Here is a 21,455-nt window from a genome sequence, read left to right on the forward strand (position 1 = left end):
CAAATATATTTATAAGTTGATATAAAATAAGCAAAATCAAGAAATTTTACAAAATATACAAATTTCGTAATGGTTTGGTGTCATGGTAACTCCTTAAATGTGAAATTTATCTTTATTTTCTAAACTTCTTGTACCTTTATAGTAAAATTAAGACAATTTTAGGAATATAAATGGTATTTTTTCAATTTGACCTTATATTTATGCCAAATAATGGCCTTATTGCCTCACCCCTACTCCTTTCAGAAATATATATGAAAAAATGATATGTGACTGATTCTTAATGACGTAAATAAAATAAATCATTCTAGACCACCTGCATGAAAACTTAAATAAACCTAATTCACACTAAAATCTATGACAAACAGGATGATTTCAACTTCCCAATTATTAATTTCCCATTTCTCAGCAGTAACATACCCTCTGCTCCGTCGTATGGTGTTTACATATCTCAGTTGATACGTTATGCTCGTGCATGTTCACACTATATTTACTTCATATACAGGAGTGTGCTCCTTACGCAGAAACTGCTCCAACAGAGATATGAGGAGGAAAGATTAAAAATGACACTCCGTAAATTTTATGGACACCATCACGAATTGGTTGATCTATACGATGTGTCTGTGTCTAAACTAACTAATGACATTTTTACCACGTCTTAGATTGAGGTTTAACATATATGTCGTATGTCTGATAACTACCGAACGTGACCTATTCTCGTATGTGACTGTTGTACCGAGTGTGGGTTTGCATTGCTATACGACATGTCTAGGAATTTTGTACATCCAACATTCATGTATCTATTTTTGATGTTTCTGTTATGGTTTCGGTTGGATGGTGTGTTATGTCTTATCGATTGTAGTACAAATAATTTTAAAATAGCCTTTCAATACAATCATTGTCATGAAAATTGTTGTGGACTGGTATTGTGAAAATAATTGTATAAAGTTTGAGATTGTATGTTGTTACATAAGTGCGTCACTGTTTGTGATGCCCTGTGGTGTCTGTCGTTGATGGAAGATGTTCGTTGTTGTTCTGCGGTTTGCATAATGTGTCGACTATTATATTATTTGTTTGTGCGTTTCTCTGTGATGAGTGTTCTTCAATGTGTTTGTGCTGTATTTCTGTCACATAGTGTTGTCATTTTAGTGATATTTTTTAACATTGTCACATAAGCCGGAGGTTTGGCTAGCCTTAAAACCAGGTTCAACCCACCATTTTTTCTTAATATGGCAGTTGTTATCAAATAGTTCGTTTCTATGTATGTTGGCGTTTGTTTTTGTTGCACTTCAGTATTCCTGCTGTTCCTTTGAATTCCTCTTGTGATTGATGTGTTTCCCTCGGTTTTGGTTTTTGGCCCGGATTTGTTTTCTCTCAATCGATTTATGACCTTTGAATACCGGTATACTACTGTTGCCTTTATTTATATGTCTCCTTAATTTTCTAATCAATATGCAGAATATTTCAAAAATGCCCTTCTATATTAACATGCATGATGTGTCAGTGCTTAAATTGACAATTATATCCAATAACTTGAGCATGTGTCATTAATGAAGCATACAGGTAAAGTTATTTTAACATGAAGTCAATTTCAAAACAATGAAATTCCGTTTTATTATTTCATCCAAACTTTTTATGTCTGTATAGTACTGGTGTTTTGTGGACTTTGATCACCAGTAATGGTTTTTCATTGCCCCCTTGGTATCCTTGCTTCCCCACTTTTCTTTTTAATTTGGCAAATGCTACTAAGTGTACAATACCTGCAGCTTCCCTTGCAGCAGCTTCTGTTTTGATTTTGTCATCTGCTTTGTCTAAGTAGTTAAATGATGGTCTCATTTGCACTACAGCATGGAGAGGTGATAAATGTAGCTCACCTGGAAAAAAGAACAGAATAATGGAAATTACAGATTGCCACCTGAAAAAGTCCACAAAGCATGAAACATAGGTTGGAATAATCTATTTTGACATGACTTCTCATAATGTGTTCATTAACTGAACTCTATATACATCTACATGACAGGTTTATTTGAATACTAATTCTATGTACTATATGCATTGTATATAAGATTCATAACATTTGGTTGAGGCAAAGTAGAATTAGAGAACAGAAACAAAAAATTTAGCAATTTTTCCATTTTTAAAGGGACATAACTCTAGAAAGGTAAAAGTGACACTACCCAAATTCTTACTTGATCTGAATTTTGTGGTACTAAGCATTGTTTATAAGTTTCATAACATTTGGTCGAAGCAAACTTAAGTTAGAGAACGTAATTCAGTAATTTTTCCATTTGTAAAGGGGCATAACTCTAGAACAGTAAAAGTGACGACACCAAAATGCAAACTTGATCTGTGTTTTGTCATAATAAGCATTGTGTATAAGTTTCATAACATTTGGTTTAGGAAAACTAAGTTATAGAAAGGAAACCAATTTGTGGGACTTACGGACAGGCGGAAGTACAGATGTACAGACGGCAAGGGTAAAACTTAATGCCCCCTCCACTATGGCGGGGGCATAAAAATGAAAACTGACAAGATTTCTAGATAAATGTTCCAAGTTATATGACTGAAACTGAAGTATAAGACACAGAGCTTAATGATAAATTTAAGCCCTACAGTTATTGACTTAATCACTCTCACATTTTCTGGCTAACCTGCTGACAGTTTTTAATTTTATTTCCTCTTTAGTTAATAAAATACAAAATTTTAACTTAAAGAAAAATATTCTCATTTATTTACAAGGAATTGACATGCAATTCTATATTTATGTATCGCTTATGCAAGTGTCTGATTTTATTATCTGTAAGCGTGATCAGGTTTTAGAACATCTAACTAGACTGTGCTGTTCATCTAGGTATTATGTGTATCTTCAACAATGGACACTCTCTATCATTGTAGCCTAGAATATAATTCATGACTAAATCTTTAATTTGTTGAACTTGTATTGGTGATATTTTTTTCTGATAACTTCTATAGTTTTTTCCCAAAAACAAAAATATGGCAAAAAATAATCATTTAAGGACAATAACTCCTTTAAGAGGACAACTGACAACTTCATCTTTTGATGACTTATTTGCAGATTGTGTCTTACTGATTATTTTTGCTTTTTAAAGTTTCTATCTATTTTTTATAGTTTTCAAGAAAATAGGCAAAAATGCAAAAAATGGTAAAAATCATCATCAAAGGGCAATAACTTCGATAAGACCTCCACTCACAATTTCTGCAATGTGAGTTTTTAGTAGGTCGACCATTTTTGCTTTTTAAAGTTTCTGTCTTCTATTATAATTTTCAAGATAATAGGCAAATAATGAAAAAAATTGGTAAAATTTGTCATTTAATGGCAATTACTCATAAAAGAAGTTACCTGACAGTTTTGATGTAAATGGACAGTAGGTAGATCTTATTATTCTTGTCAGATTTTCTCTATCTATAGTGGTTTTCAAAGCAATAGTTAAAACTTTTGTTTTACCACTATGTTCTATTTCTAGCCATGTTGGTCATGGTAGGCCCCGTCATCAGACACATTTTTTAAAAACTAAATACCCCAATGATGATTAGTTCGGTAAAATTTGGCCTATTAGTTGCAGAGAAGAAGACTATTACAAAAGTTAACAGTTGATGACCAAAAACAATGACGACAGACGACGGACACCTAGTGACAACAAGCTCAGACTGGCCTTTGGGTCAAAATATAGGGTTGTTCGGCATATTTTCAACATTTATATGCCTTGAACTTCATAGAGTTTAAATTTATACTAAAATTCTGTACTACCTCTCCCTTTACTTTGAGTCTTCCTGAGAATTCAATTTGTCTGATATCCAACAATATTTATACCAGTAAAATTCCCAGGTTGTGTCTCTATGAGATGAAACATGGAGATCGTATCTGGGAACCAATAGGTAAACAAAACAAACTATCTATGAATATCAAATATCTCCCCAAAAGAGACATGGTTTGTGAATCAGCTGTATTTACAAAGTGCAACCTATAAGGTGTAGACCTAAGATATTGGTCATGTTCACTTAATTTTATATCTTGTCTGATTAATCATGTTTGCCATTAAAAGTTACTCTCTTTCTAATATACTTATCAAGACAAAGGGCAAAATAAATCAAAGCACTGTAAGCGCTGCAGGCAGTTAACCAAAAACCAAGGCAAACTTAATTATGAAAACTGTGGCAGTGTTGCTTCAAATTTTTTTTTCAGATTTGAAAGAACAAACATTAAACATTCGTATATTGTACATTTATGTTTATTTAATGAATTGATTATTAAGGCAAATTAATTAATATTTTATCAAGGTTTTCTAAAGCAACGCATATATCAATGTATATTTTTAATGGTGAGTCTGCAGTGGTAAAAGTTTGCAATGATTGCAGGTGTTCTAGTTGGTAGTTAACATTGGTACCAGTTGACTTTTAGTGGTACAAGTTGACGTAATTGTATGAATGGACTTGCTTCCCTGGAAGGAACACTGAGTTTGGGTTCTACAGTACAAAAGTTATGAGACACAAATCAGACAAATGTTTACTACTACAGGGATCAAAGGTGAGGTCTGACTGCCCTGACCATAGTAAATGTAAATGACCCCCACCTTCACCCCAAGTCCGTGATATCACTCCATACCAAGTTTGGAATAAAATGACAGGTGATTATAAAAGAGGGACGAAAGATACCAGAGGGACAGTCAAACTCATAGATCGAAAACAAACTGACAACGCCATGGCCAAAAATAAAAAGACAAACAGACAAATAATAGTACAGATGACACAACATAGAAAACTGAAGACTAAGCAACACGAACCCCACCAAAAACTGGGGGTGATCTCAGGTTCTCCGGTCAAATAAAACAATTGGTCAAACATTCTTGGGCTTTACACTGCTTTAAAGATTTATATGTTTTCTTTAAAATGAGCCATAAATGAAAATTTTTATAGGCCCAGAAATAATTCAAAAAATAATTAAAGTAAATTCAATTTACCTAGACTCATTTTTTGCATCAATAAAATTTTATAATAAACAAGAAATAATTGTAACAGGATGCTGTTACGAAGTCTCCCAAACAAAGCTCCCATAATTTGTCATTCCCATGGTCGCCTGACATTGGGCAAAGTCCAGTACACATTGGTTTGGTCTAGTAAAGTGATATGCATATGTCACATAATGTGACGCCTAGGAGATTGACCATGTATATCATTCAAATTATTTTGAAATGACAAACAGGAATAAATATGGTTTAGGAGTGGGGACCGTTTACAAGTTCTCAAACAGGAGGGGGTGAGTTGACCCCAGGGATTCCCCCTATATTTCATTTGATTTGTTATATTGTCCCATACATGAATATATATGGTTTAGGAGTGGGGATTTCAACCGTTTACAAGTTCTCAAACAATAGGGGGTGGGGTGACCCCAGGGACTCCCCCTATATTTCATTTGATTTGTTATATTGTCCCATACATTAATATATATGGTTTAGGGGTGGGGATCTCGACCGTTTCCAAGTTCTCAAACAAGATGGGTGGGGTGACCCCAGGGACTCCCCCTATATTTCATTTGTTATATTGTCCCATATATTAATATATATGGTTTAGGGGTGGGGATCTCGACCGTTTCCAAGTTCTCAAACAGGAGGGGGTGGGGTGACCCCAGGGACTCCCTATATTTCATTTAATTTGTTATATTGTCCCATACATGAATATATATGGTTTAGGGGTGGGGATATCGACCGTTTACAAGTTCTGAAACAGAAGGGGGTGGGGTGACGCCAGGGATTCCCCCAAATTTTCATTTGATTTGTTTTATTGTCCCATACAAGTATATATATGGTTTAGGGGTGGGGATCGCGACCGTTTACAAGATAAAAGAACATTTTCAAATTGAAGGTGGGTGGGATGACCCCCAGGGACTCACCCTATATTTTATTTGATTTGTTTCATTGTCCTGTTCTCATTACTGAAGACCATGCGTGTCTATCACTTACTGTTTTCGAGTATAAATAGTCATTTGAAAATAAAATCCCATAGGGTTCTACAGTAAACCCCTCCCTTCTTTAGGCCCCTCAAAATACCCCTAAATAGTTCCCAATGCACAAACGAAAGATTGATGGCTCCGCTAGACATGTTAGTCTTACATTTTATGAAACCCTAAGTTAATCTGACAAGGGGTCCGAGTTGTTTTCTTAGACGATCCGAGTGGACTCGGTCCGACTTGTCTCTGGGACGAGTTATTCCGCATTTCTTAAAACATCGACCTGATTGGTTGACATTGATTACGTCGATTTCCGGTTTTTCATTCATAAAATAACAACAAGTTCAGTGATAAACGGAATAATTTAATAAAAGAAAGGAATTTAAAATGTGCATACATTTAATTGAAATCAATTAAATAATCACAATCTTCTTAAACTAAAAGAATATCATGATTAAGAGTACTTTCGCTTAATCGGACTTTATATCATCAGAATCAAACGAACTTACATTTCGTGTAAGTTAAAATTACCGCCAACTTAGACTACATGTGTACTATATATAACTTTATTCCCTCTATCATAGAGATTTGGTGTACATGAACAATATTCCTGCGTATTTTGCCATTTGGGAAATATAAACGACTTGTAATTACAGATTTTCGGCGATGAAATATTTCATACAATTGTTCTTTGCCATCTTAGCCAAAAGCACAGGGGATAATAAACTACGTACGGATTTCTATTGAGCACTATTTCCTATGTGCAACTTCAAATATTATGCGTCGTTCGACGATCATTTTAGGTTATTCTGGTCATATTTTTTGTATTCCAGAATTAAAAGAATGAAAAAAATGTCCACTTAGTTATAAATAACATATTAGCCTGCTAGATTACAACAATGGCACTTTTTTCAGCATTCGTTAGGAAGAACACAAATCTAGGGTGCTAGCATAAGGCAGCTTAACTGCCTAAAAATGGTACATGAATTGTCTTAAATGGCAATAACTCCTATAATGAGTCGTCTGACAGTTTTAGTGTAAATGGACAGTAGGTTGATCTCAACTTTTGACCATATCTGCCCCTAAAATCTATAGCATTTCAAGATAAGACAAAACTTGTATGTTACCCCTCTGTTCCATTTTAGCCATGTCGACTATGTTGGAGGGATAATCAGACACAATTTTTTTGAAATAGATATCCCAATAATGATTGTGGTCAAGTTTGGTTCTAATTGGCCAAGTAGTTTCAGAGGAGAAGATTTCTTTGTTAAAGTTAAATGACAAGGATAACAAAAGCCAAGTGATGAGAATAGATGCATAAAAAAGATGGAAGATACCAGAGGCAATATAAAATTCATAAATCTAAAAGGGACTGACATCTCAATGGCAAAAAATGGAAAAGGAAAAGATAAAAAAGTCCACAAAACACTTCATAGAAAACTAAAAACTGAGCAACACCAAACCACAACAAATATTAGGGATGATCTCAGGTGCTAATAAAGGGTAAGCAGATGTTGCACTAGTGGCATACGCCATATTGCTCATTGTGAGTACCAATTCAGTGAAATGTCTCATTCAGTGAGGTCACAATCAAGGAAAAGAGGACATGTTGTGGTTACCACAATTGGAACATATCTGTGGTATCTGTGACACAGATTTTCAATAACAGTCAACCAACTCACGTTGGAGTCAGTGGATCTCTTCAACTTGACCACTTGGAACCTTTTTTTAAAGCCACTTTCAGCACTCTTTGCTACATATATATCCTGTTGGCCAGTATTTATTGGTGGAGGAACCCAGGGTCGGCAGGAAAAATGGCAATCCAAGTCAGTTAAGGTAGAGGTTGAATGCATCTGGCACAAGCAGTGATTGAACTCACTACCTCATTTTTAACAGGCTAGTGGTAACTGTAGATGAACTGCTTAGACCATTAGTCAACCTAGGGCCCTAGATGCAATGAACATTGTCACCAAACTTTGAACTTTTTTTTAAAGGGAAATCATCTATATAGCTGAAGGTGAAGATAAAGAATAATGCTTGCTTTTTTCATTCTTCATAAGAAGGTCCTGTATGAAGTCTGCCTCATATAAATACAGGAATAAGTCAATAGAAAATTTGTAAGGGTTCCGCGGAACCCAATGTCTCTCCTACTTTTGCTGTTAGTCGCAGGATCAACAAAAATGGGAATAAAAATTATTAAAAATTTTCCTCTAGATACTATCTTTTGTTTGTAAGAAGTTCTGTTCAAGTTTGGTAAAAATCCAAGAAGGTTTATGAATCTAATAAATGTTTTAAAAACTTTAACTGCAGATTGTACGTAATGTTAACTGGAATAAAACTAAGTCCATTTATAAGTAATACACGGAAAAACAGGAAATAAATTTTTACAAAATTTCCTTCTAGATACTAGCTTTTCATCATTAACAAGCTTCTGTCCAAGTGTGGTACAAATCCAGGATAGTTTAAGAAAGTTATTAAAATTTCAAAAACTTTAACCTAAGAGTGAATATTTGTGGATGCCGCAGCCGACGACGAAGCCGACAGAATGTAGGATCGCTATGTTTCACTTTTGGGACAAAAGTCGCAGGCTCGACAAAAAGGAGCACAGTTTGTTCCTATAGGAATGCAATTGTTTGTTGAAAACATTACAAATATGTTGTCAATAAAAAAATCAAACATCTTGATTATGTCAATTTCATTAGGTTTCATCATGATATTTCATTTAAAAAATAAATGGAGAATGTGTTCATGGGACACAGATGATGGTCCTGCTTGCATTTAAGGTTATAAAGGGGAATAACTAGAGAACAGTAACACCATCCCAATCCGAACTTAATCTGTGATTTGTGGTAAAAAGCATGGGTATAAGTTTCAGAAAATTAGAGAATGGAAACCAATTTCAGGACATACGCAAGGACTCCAGTGATGGCGGGGGCATAATAAGTGTTTCTGTGAAATAAATTTTTTTTTAAAGGAGAATCAAATGTATTTTCAACTCTCTCTAATTCAAAATCAAAGTCAAATGTTGGAATATATATACTTTAATCAAACTTTGTAGTTTTGGTTTAAAATATTCTTTTTTTATTGGTTACACAGCCATAGAATGATAGAAAATACAGCAAAATTGTGAATATTTGACTTACACATGCTCAGAAATAACATGCAGCACAACCTACACACCATAAGATAGTTACATTGTAATTTCTCTTTGTGTTTATCTATTCAATGACAAAGAAAAATTTGCTTGTACTCAATGTTAATTTATCCAAATGCTTCTGAAATCAGCCTAATATGTTAAAAAGTCTGATAATCCATTGTGAAGTCACTTTTAAAACATAAGAGACTAATTGTGTAATCAAGGCTTGGAAAGTATTCCACTTTTCTGAAAATCTTTCTTTTGAAGCTTGAAGAATTTGGTTGATAATGACCATCCTACATTCTTGAACATTTTTGTTGAATTTACAGGGCCAAATAATCTCCAAGATGTCCTCTCATTTGCAATCATACCACATCTCCTTATTTAATATTTGTCCTTTATATTCTTACCCTCTTTAAATACACCCACACCATATCGTCCTATATCACCAGAACAAGGAGCTGAGGTTAGGATCTGCTTGTCCATCTTATCACTGAAAAACAAATGCTTTCTCTATAGCTGTAAGAGCCTGTTATTTTCATTTCTTGTGTAATAAGAAAATTCTGTGAATTGTCAAAAATAGCTAAATAAACGCTATACCTCAAATCTGTTAACTAACTCTTTAACAATAACTGCAAAAAACTGAAATAGCTGAAATACTTCATAAAAATTTCTTAGGCTCATACAAAATGTTCCAAGTCATTGAAAAGTTCTGTGATTTCATAAAGTAGAGGCTAGCGCAAGTAGTCATTGTATAGGCTGTTTATAACCACTTTTAAAATTATACACTTGGTTATCTTCTCTCTTACCTTCTATAAAACCCTCCTTGATCCCCTCTTGATGATCCATCAACATTGAGAGCAATCTGTTCACCTTTACTTTTTGCATAGTAGGTACTTGAAGTGTTGACAGCTAAGTCGAATTCCACCTAAAACAGATTCAGGAACATAGAAACAATTCATCAGTACATATACATTCATGGAACAAGTTTGCATGGAACCTAAACATGCTAAAACTACAGAAGTTTTGAAAATACACTATTTAACTGAATAGCTTAAATAAGAGTGCACATGCTGAAATGTCTCACCTGTTTTACTTACCATGATTGATTTTATGTTGATAGTCCTACAGATAAAGTTTTACTACAAGTATCACATAAACTTAAAATTATCAACGATCTGTGAAAATGAGGTCAAGGTCCGATGCACCAAGCCAGACAGACATATACACTTTAAAATCATTCCATACACCAAATGTAGTTGACCTTATTGCTTATAGTATCTAAGAGACAGATTTAACCAGGAAAACTTAACATTAATCAATGAACCAATAAAATGAGGTCAAGGTCAAATAAATCCTGCCTGACTGACATGTACTCTTTCCAATCATTCCATACACCAAATATAGTTGACCAATTGCTCATAGTATTTGAAAAAAAGACCAAAACACAAAAACTTGAACACTGACCAATGAAAATAAGGTAGAGGTTAGATGATACCTGCCAGACTGATATGTACAACTTTTAATCATTCCATACACCAAATATAGTTGACCTATTGCTTAAAGTATTGGAAAAACAGACCAAAACACGTAACTTAACATTGACCAATGAACCAGGAAAATGAGGTCAAGGTCAGATGACACCTTCCAGACTGACATATACCCCTTACAATCATTGCATACACCACATATAAACCACCTACTGCTTATACTCCCTTATAGTATCTGAGTAACAGTCATAATAACTTAGCTTTAACCTTGATCACTGATCCATGAAATGAGATCGCAGTCAGGTGAACCCTGTCTGACAAACATGTAGACTTTGCAAGGAACCCATAATCCAAACATAGCTATCCTACTACACATAATAAGTCAGAAATTCACATGACAAAAAACTATAATTTTTTTAAGCAGTCACTGAACCATGGAAATGAGGTCAAGGCCAATGGACATATGACAGACGGAAACTTTGTAACATAAAGTATCTGCATACTACGGAAGAGACAAAAAAACATAGCCTGAAAGTGCTTGAAAAGGCATTTACTGTATACTAAACAATACCCCTGTGTGCAAGTGTTCCCCATTTTTGAACAAAAACAAGATTAGATCCTTTTTCAGAAGTCACGAAATAATTTCATACCAAATATCACTGATATAATCAGTTACGTTAAAACACTTTTAATAGTATAAAATATTAAATACAATGATTTACTGCCACTTGATAATCAAATGAAACTTGTTATCTTAAATCAGATGTGATATGAGTGCCAATGAGACAACTCTCAGTCTCCATCCAAGTCAAAATTTATAAAAGTAATCCATTATAGGTCAAAGTACGGTCTTCAACACGGAGCCTTGACTCACACCGAACAGCAAGCTATAAAGGGCCCCAAAAATTGCTAGTGTAAAACCATTCAAACGTGAAAACCAACGGTCTAATCTACATAAAATAAACTGCTTCGCTGAGCACAGCTGGATACGCCCGCAGAGGTCCAACCCTGAACAGTTGGGGCAAAAATGGACACAATATTCAAGCTTGATAAAGGTCTTAATTTGGATTGTAATTAAATATTTGACATATTATAGGTTTCTGAATAAATGTAGTCAAAGAACTTGAAATTGGTTATATGAATTGAATTTATATTCAATTAAAGATTTCTTGCTGTTGTGCAATACACTGTGCTGTTGCGCAAGACTTATTAAATCTGTTGTCAGACTATATACAAATAAAGTTCAATTTCTTCTCAATGTCATATTTGAAATTTATGAAAATCAATAGGGAGATTACATCAATAGCTATAAATAATTCACCAAAGTTTCATGAGAACTGCTGAAAGCATTTTTGAGTTATTGTCCAAAAACTGGAAAATCTCCCCTTTTTTAATGAATAAAACCCCATAACTCAGAAATGTAAAATCTAAAATTTATAAAATTCTAAAGGGAGCTTACATCAACAGATATAAACAATTCACCAAAGTTTCATGAGAACTGCTGAAAGCATTTTTTAGTTATTGTCCAAAAACTGGAAAATCACCCTTTTTTTATGAATAAAACCCTGTAACTCGGAAACGTAAAATCTAAAATTTATAAAAATCGAAAGGGAGCTCATGTCAATAGATATAAACAATTCACCAAAATTACTTGCAAGTTGGTGAAAGCATTCTTGAGTTATTGTCGGAAAACGGGCGTATAAAAACGAGAAACAAGAAACACTTATGAACCACATCAACAAACGACAACTACTGAAATCAGATTCCTGACTTAGGACAGGTGCAAACAATTGCAGCAGGTTTAAACTTTTTAATGGTACCAAACCTTCACCCTTATCTGAAACAATAGTGTAACATCACAACATAGAAAGACACACTATTAAATATCAATTGAAATAGCTTAACTCAATCAAAAGACATATTAACACCAGTGAACATACACTGAACAAATAAATTTGATATATGATACAATGTAAATACAAAATAAATAAACTGAGGGAGGAATAATTAATGTAACATGTTAAACCGCTATGAAATGTTAAACAATTTAAGAAAAACAATATGCTTGAACAAAAATATCAGCCATTTGCAATTACTTTGAACACAGGTAAATGAAAATAATTTTGTTGTTAGGTATATATATATTTATTTATTTATTGTCTTAGACTCAAAAAGCATGGTCAAATCCTGAGGAATTGCATGTTTGTGTCATCAAAATCATTTCAATTTTAATATGTTGCATTCCACAAATCATTCTCAGTGTTCCAGCTTGAATCTCAGGGCAGAAGGGTGCTAGTTGTCTGAAAGGGCACTTTCTTACCATAAAATAGTTTTTAAATCCATATTAATGTATAATTTCGAAACAAAGATTACAGACTGCAGTGGTTCTTAGTGTTTAATTGCTTGTTTTCCTAATTTGGTAATTGTATGCAACTATATTTGTAAAAGTCAATATGAACAACTGTGCAAATGCTAAGCTAAAACTTCATTTAGAACGTATAATTTTCTTAGATACATGCTTCTTGTGATTTTATTTGCAACACCACATTTAATTAGTATGACCTCCTAGCAAATACATAGAACAATCTTCACTAATTAGTCTTTTCAGAATGCTGGTTCTAAGGCCAAATAAATAATACGTGTAGTTCTAGTTTCCCCATCTATCCTAATTTTGAGCCCGCACACCAACTTTTCTTGCCATTTTTAAGTGTAAGCACTGTTAGTTTCACAATGTGTCCACTGTATATTCTATAGAAAAAAATATCAAAATAGATAAATTTGGAATGCGTCCATGGGACACAGATGGTGCCCCCGCTGGCATATCATATAAAGATATAAAGGGACATCACTGAAGAACGGTAAAAGTGACTCTACCCAAATTTTTACTTGATCTGAGTTTTGTGGTAATAAGCATTGTGTATAGGTTTCATAACATTTGGTTGAGGCAAACTAAAGTTAGAGAACAGAAACGAAAAATTCAGCAATTTTTATCTTTATGAAGGGGCATAACTCAAGAACGGTAAAAGTGACAACAACCAATTTCAAACTCATCTGTATTAAGTGGTAATAAGCATTGTGTAAAAGTTTCATAACATTTGGTTGAGGCAAACTCAAGTTAGAGAACGGAAACCAACTTTGGGACGTACGGACGCACAAGGGTAAAACTTAAATAGAAAAAAAAACTTACATTGTACCTATGTTTTTTTTTAGAGCAATTTCACTGGAACCATACATATTATTTTATTTATAATGTGAGTAACCATGTGTTCAAGCAGTACATGCAATAGCTCATGGATTCTTCTTTTAATTAGCCGAAGTTTTGTTACTTTCAATTTGAAGTACCCTGGTGGTACATGGGATTCTGTTCCACAGACACAAACACAGAATCAAATCTTATATAATTTACCTTTTTCTGCTGTGGTTTAACTCTAGCTGCTAAGTGTTCAATTTTGTCGTAATTCAAATGGGCTGGTCTGATTGGGTACTGAAAATTTTGTAAATGTAGTTGAAATTAGCAGTATTTGAATCTATGATGCATATACAAATCATAAGTAAGAGCTGTTTGTCTGCTTGTTAATTCCCTATGAAGGCTACTTAGGCTAGGGGCCTCTTGATCTTGCTATTAGGTATGGATTGAAACCAATGTGTAACATTTATATGCAAATCTGGCAGTACTCAATATGTAAAGTTCTTGTCTCTTCATAATCTCCATACAGATTTCTGTCATTTGAGGTTAACACGAGGATATGATACTGAAGTTATTTGCAAACGGTTGTCCCACCAAAAAATAATACCTTTGTCTATGATGTCTACCATACTGCTACATTTGTAGCAGGCCAGTAAAAAAACTACAAAGTTTTCCATTGGTTTAAACTTAAACTTGTGTTATTCAAACAAAAACAGTCAGTAAGTGTATTATTTCTATGACAGGTTCCAAGGCCAAGTTCTGAACAATGTTATTCAGCTACCTAGTAAAATCATGTCTCCAGTAAAATGGGTCAAGGGGTAGAAATAAAAAACTATTTCAAACTGGCCAGGTGAGCAAGTCAGCTTTGAAGTTCACTAGCCTTTCTGAGATTTTACGTGCAAATCTTTGGAAAAGTGAAAAGCTTGTACCAATCAATAACAACACAAGTTACTTTGTGGCTTATTTTGTATTTTATGGGTTGTCGAATTCCATCATGTCCATATCTCTCTATTCTCTAAGTGGAAATCTTGCATTTTTAGTCACTTAGTGGTCACCACACTTCAGAATTTTGGGGAGTCAAACAGGGAGAAGTGAATACCGGTACTAACAGGGAGACTTCAGAAAAAAGTGAGAGATCACCAATGCTTCAAAGTGGGTAAATTGGCAACATTACACCTTTTAATTATTTTGGCGCCTTTTCAAGACAAATTTTCAGACTTTATTTAAACTGCCTTGTCATTGCTTGTGGTCTGAATGAATTGACAAATGCATTGAATCCAAGCAAGTCAAAGAACCCCCTTCTCATCCCTCACAAAAAAAATATATTTCTGGGAGAAAAGAACAAGTAAGCCAGTGTTCTCCCCAGATATTTCATTTAGCATCCTGGTAAACAGGGGAAATTGATATACCATCTTGTTTCTAAAAATTATAGCATCACATCCATAACATAATCTATAAGATAAACTGTTAACACAGAGATATGTCTCGCCTATTTGTGTTATTTTGATAATCATGATAATGCAAATGTTGAAATCAAAATAGCAATACTTTAACATGCAAGTTATGCAAATATTCAAAGTCAATGAACCATGACTGAAGGTACAGGGCTAAACAATCTCAATAGAAATGAGATGTGCCAATGCTAATACAACTGCATACCAAATACCAATGACTTTTCATAAGTCGTTCCCTTTAAACAAACACTAATTTGTCATGCTTGTAAACTATGTAAAAGTTTCAAAGTCAATGAACCATAATGAAGGGGTGGGGATATATAATCTCCATGAAAATGAAACTTGCAAATGCCAATACATTTGCATACCAATTATCATTGACTTAACATAAGTGGTTCATCTTAAACTGACCTAATCATAAACTAATACATGTAAACTAAGTAAAAATTTCAAAGTCAATAGACCATGACTGTGGGGTAAGGACCATATTCTCCATGGAAATGAGATGTGCTAATGCTTATACAACTGCATACCAATTATAATTGACCTACACTGACGGTTCCCCTTAAACTGACCTAATCACAAACTAATACATGAAAACTAAGCAAAAGTTTCAAAGTCAATAGACCATGACTGAGGGGGCAGGGCCAAATAATCTCCATGGAAACAAGATATGCCACTGCTTATACAACTGCATACCAAATATCATTGACCTACCACTAGTGGTTCCCCATAAACTGACCTAATCACAAACTAATACCAGTATTACCAGTACAAAAACTTCTAGAATTTTGCATAACTTTTTTTTTTTTAAATTTGTGAGATAACCTTCTCCTTTAAACATGTAATAGGTACATATATTAATATGCCATACTGGTATATGTCAGAGACAGCACCTAACATGGCTTTGTAATTCTAAGTCACACATATACTAATGTTCATCTTGTAGTATGTACTCAGACAATAAAATATACCAAATTAATAAGGTAAAAAATGTAATATCAAGTTCAAGATATATCTTATGAATCTTGAACATACAAAAGTTATATGCAATTACCTGAAGCAGAAACAAGTTATCTGACAAACTTTTGGACAGGTACACATCAATCTGGAAAGAAAATATAAACTATATGCATATCATTGCTCATCAAAATAAACACTTTGTTTCAATTTTTCATGCATTGATTTATCATATATTGAGTTGTTGGTTTTCTTATTGAATTTTTTCTCATTTTCATTTTTGTCATAAAGGGCCCTTTTATAGCTGACTATAGCTATACCATATTGGTTTTGTTCATTATTGAAGGTGGAAAGGGAACCTACAGTTGTTTACATCCACATCATTTGGACTCTGGTTAATCATGTTAATAGTTGTCTCATTCACAATCATACCACATCTCCTTATTTTCATATTTAATTTCAGTGACTTGAGTCCACTAATATACATGTAATAGTTCAATGAAAATTCTGACCAAATTGCAATTTGTTTCATCAAATTTAACTGTTTATCTGGTTATATAATTAGAAATTTTAACCAACTGCTGTAAAAAAAACACAGTCAAGCATTCAAAGTGCATAAAAGAACAGAATTCCAATGTCCCCCCACGTGGCTTACATTTTATCTATCCAAGGGCAAAAACTTCTTTTTTCTTTAATTCTTTTTTATAAATTTCTTATAGAAATGAAGGCTTGAGGGCAAATACAATGCAATTTCCAAGGGACATAACTCTTTTAAAATAATTGATAGGCTCTGATTTTCGAAATTGTCCGAGACATTCCTGATATAAACCTGTGATATAAGTTTCATTAAGATCTGGCAAGAACTGTACACATTAGAGTGCTAACAAATTTGCCTCACATGATTCAAATCAAATAAAAAAATGCAACTTACAGTTTATAGAGAGCAGATTTTTCTTTGCAATACACAAGATTACTTATGTTATGGAAATGTAAACATTGGTAAATGCAAGTGCAAGAGTGTGTATATGTGTGTGATTGTTATTTTTCCCTTTTTGGTATAATGTTGATATCCATATAATATATATTGACAGTAGTAGAAAAAATGTAGACAATTATTTAAACTTTGTTTTATTTATCAAAACCCTTAACACCATATATAGTCAGGTGGTGATGTACAGGGATTGTAAAAACCTAACTACTGAAAAAAAAAGGGTTTTTGAAGAAACATCAACATGATCAAGTGAACCAATACTAGATAAGGGGAAATCATTCTATCCAAAAATGAAAAACATGACTATTTCAAAGAAGGGTGTAATAAAATTATTGAACAAGATCAATCCCAACAAAGAAACTGGCCCATATCAAATCTGCAGAAAAGTACTGAAAGAGCTTAGTAATGACATCTCAACCGCAATTACATACATATTTCAGAAATCACTAAACACAGGAAAAATCCCAGATGATTGCATTGGAAACATGCAAATGTTTGTCCTGTATTTAAAGAAGGAGATAAACACAATGCAATAAATTATAGAACTATATCACTCACCTGCATACTTTGTAAAATCATGGAACATATTATAGCCAGTAGTATGATGGATCATTTGGAAAATAATAAAATCTTATACGACCTTCAACATGGATTCCGAGCATCAAGATCATGTGAAACTCAGTTGGTATCATTCATACAGGAACTTGCAAAAAACAATGACAATAACATCCAAACTGAAATAATTGTGATGGACTTTGCCAAAGCATTTGACAAAGTTCCTCACAAAAGACTTCTCTCCAAACTTAAATATTATGGCATTGAATACACCACCTTAAAATGGATAGAAGATTTCCTTACACAAACAGTCATTATTGATGGTGTACAATCAAACAAAATTAATGCAACATCTGGCGTTCCCCAAGGAACAGTTTTGGGTCCTATTCTGTATCTTGTGTACATAAATGACTTCAATGAATATATGAAACATAGCACCCTAAGATTATTTGCAGATGACAGCATAATATACAAAACAATAAGAAACAAAGAAGACACTCAAAAACTGCAAGAAGACCTAACATCAGCAGCAAAATGGGAGAAGGACTGGCTCATGTCTTTCCATCCAGACAAGTGCTCAGTCCTTCAGAAAACAATGAAAAATAAAATGCTCCGCTGGGGTGCAGCTTGATACGACCGCAGAGGTCGAACCCTGAACAGTTGGGGCAAGTATGGACACAACATTCAAGCTTGATACAGCACTGAATTTGGATTGTAATTAAATATTTGACACAGCATAGGTTTCTGACACAGAATGAATGTGGTCTAAGAACTTAAAAAATTTTAATTTATCTATTCAAACCATATCATTATTATTTGCTTTTATATATAAATCAGAAATAACCAATTTAAAATGGAAAATTTTAAAGAAAAAAAAGGAAAAAAAAATCCCCCCCCCCCAAATTTTTTGAACCCCCTTATGATTCATCACCCCCAAACTCAATCCCAGCCTTCCCTTTGTGGTATGGTACCTTGCAGTACACATACATGTGATGGACTGTGAAACTAAGATCAGGAGTTTTGGAGATTAGGACTGAGATCAGGATGTTTTTAATCGACATAAATTCTGTCGTAAATGTAACCGTTGCTGTAGAAATTGTCTGTTAAAGTGTGTTTTCTTCAACTTTCCATCCGAATGTATTATGTTTATAGTACCTTTGTACTTATAAATTTTCTCTATCTTTTTAAACTTTCAACTTGTTCAATCTAACATTCTTCTTTTTCAGTATGTTCTTTAAATTTTTTAGGTCATATCTTTTTTACCATTATTCATTGCAATCAGAACATTTGCTTATCTATCTGCAAGTAGATCTTTTATATTTATCTTCATGCAAGTAGATTTATAATGCATGATAAGTAACACATTCAAACTGTAAACATGGGTCATAGTTATTACATAAATTTCAATTTAAGCCTTGAAAGGAAGTATAGAACCCTCAAATAATTTTCAAATTATTATTTTTTTATTTGTCCTAAAACATTTAAAATCATTTAATTACCATCCTTTTATGATTATTTGTTCATTTTATATTTTATTTATATTCTTTTAAAAATTTACATTATTTAAAGGAAAGTAACTTAAAAACAGGATAAATCAAGGGAAGTAACCCAACATTCATTTTAAATAAACAAAGTTTTATTACACAACGGCAGTTAGCCTAAGGTAAAAATCGTTGATTACCAGTATGTTTGACACCCAAGGTGACAAATGAGGCCATATAATTATGCATGTTAATTGATATACAGGTAAAATATAACTTCAGTAATGTCAATTACACCAGATATGTTGGGCTGAAATTTTTCATTCATGAAATACTTCATACACGGGATTTTTTTGTCTTCAACGGGAGGTCGGGAGGAGACCCCTGAAAACGGGATTATTGTACTCCCGTCGGGAGGTTCACATGTATGAACTGTACAATTTCAGAGAGATCCATACACTTGAACACAAGTTATTGTCTGGAAACAAGAAAAATGCTTGTTTTTTGGCCCCAAATTCCTAAACATTTAGGGCAATTACCCCCAAACTCAAACCCAGCTTTCCTTTTGTGATATGGAACCTTGCAGTACAATTTCATAAAGATCCATACAACTACACACAAGTTATTGTCCTGAAACTAGAAAAATGCTTGTTTTTTTGCCCCTTTATGGCCCCTAATTCCTCAAGTTTCTAGGGAATTACCCCCAAAATCAATCCCAGCCTTCCCTTTGTGGTTTGGTACCTTGCAGTACAATTTCAGAGAGATCCATACACTTGAACACAAGTTATTGTCTGGAAACTAGAAAAATGCTTATTTTTGGCCCCTTATTCCTAAACGTTGTGGGCAATTACCCCCAAAATCAATTCCAGCTTTCCCTTTGTGATATGGAACCTTGTAGTACAATTTCATAAAGATCCATACACTTACAAGTTATTGTCATGAAACTAGAAAAATGCTTGTTTTTTGCCCCTTTTTGGCCCCTTATTCCTAAAATTTGGAGGCAATTACCCCCAAAATCAATCCCAGCATTCCCTTTGTGATATGGAACCTTATGGTACTATGTCAGAGAGATCCATACACTTACACAGAAGTTATTGTCATGAAACTAGAAAAATGCTTGTTTTTTTCCCCTTTTTGGCCCCTAATTCCTAAAATTTGGAGGCAATTACCCCCCAATAATCAATCCCAGCATTCCCTTTGTGATATGGAACCTTGTGGTACAATGTCAGAGAGATCCATACACTAACACACAAGTTATGTCTGGAAGTTACAAAAATGCTTATTTTTGGCCCCTAATTCCTTAACTGTTGGTACCATAACCCCCAAAATCAATCCCCACCTTCCTTTTGTGGTATTGAACCTTATGGTAAAAATTCATAGAGATCCATTCACTTAAACTAAAGTTAGAGTGCGAAAACCAATGTGTCTTTGGACGACGACGCCGGAGACGACGACGACGCCAACGTCATACCAATATACGACCACAAAATTTTTTTGCAGTCGTAAAAAAAACCAATAAAATTTGATTACACTCTCCACCAACATATACTGCAAAAAGAAAAATCCACAAAATATCTTGGCATAAATAAAGGCAACAGTAGTATACCGCTGTTAGAAACTCATAAATCGATAGAGATAAAAACAAATCCGGGTTACAAACTAAAACTGAGGGAAACGCATCAAATATAAGAGGAGAACAACGACACAACAAAAACACAACATTAAAATGTAACACACACAGAAACGAACTATAATATAACAATTGCCATTTCCTGACTTGGTACAGGACATTTTAAGAAAAAAATGGTGGGTTGAACCTGGTTTTGTGGCATGCCAAACCTCCGGCTTTTATGGCAACGTCAAACACAACACCAAAACGACGACATCACATGACAGGACCACAATACAAATAAATGGGAGAACATATAGGACAAAGAAACACACGAATAATAGCTAGCAGAAGGTACTAGGCTTAAAATTCAATACGCCAGACGTGCGTCTCGTCCACACAAGACCAACCAGTGACGCTCAGATAAAAAAAGTTTGAAAGCCAAAACAAGTACAAAGCTGAAGACAATACAAACAGACTTAAAATGGAACAAACATATTAATAATATTACAGCTTCAGCCAAACAAACTTTATCAAGAGAAATCTAAAGGTCAACTCCAAAACAGTAAAAGAAAGAGCATACACATCACTGGTTAGACCTAAGCTTGAATACAGTAGCTGCGTCTGGGA

At 33.9% G+C, this 21,455-nt stretch overlaps 1 protein-coding gene across 1 annotated transcript in view; it reads right to left on the bottom strand.

The window, feature by feature from the left end:
* LOC127709705 (DNA-directed RNA polymerase III subunit RPC5-like) overlaps positions 1-21,455 on the bottom strand; it is an 81,912-nt gene that overhangs the window by 53,403 nt on the left and 7,054 nt on the right. Inside the window, exons 2-6 of the mRNA XM_052215363.1 lie at positions 16,287-16,337; positions 13,995-14,072; positions 9,908-10,026; positions 9,509-9,591; positions 1,758-1,871 (exon numbers count right to left, since the gene is read on the bottom strand). Coding sequence (XP_052071323.1) covers positions 1,758-1,871; positions 9,509-9,591; positions 9,908-10,026; positions 13,995-14,072; positions 16,287-16,337 — 445 coding nt within the window. The remainder of the gene's footprint in view (positions 1-1,757; positions 1,872-9,508; positions 9,592-9,907; positions 10,027-13,994; positions 14,073-16,286; positions 16,338-21,455) is intronic.

This window comes from Mytilus californianus, unplaced genomic scaffold (genome assembly GCF_021869535.1).
Source record: "Mytilus californianus isolate M0D057914Y unplaced genomic scaffold, xbMytCali1.0.p SCAF_7, whole genome shotgun sequence".
NCBI lineage: Eukaryota > Metazoa > Mollusca > Bivalvia > Mytilida > Mytilidae > Mytilus > Mytilus californianus.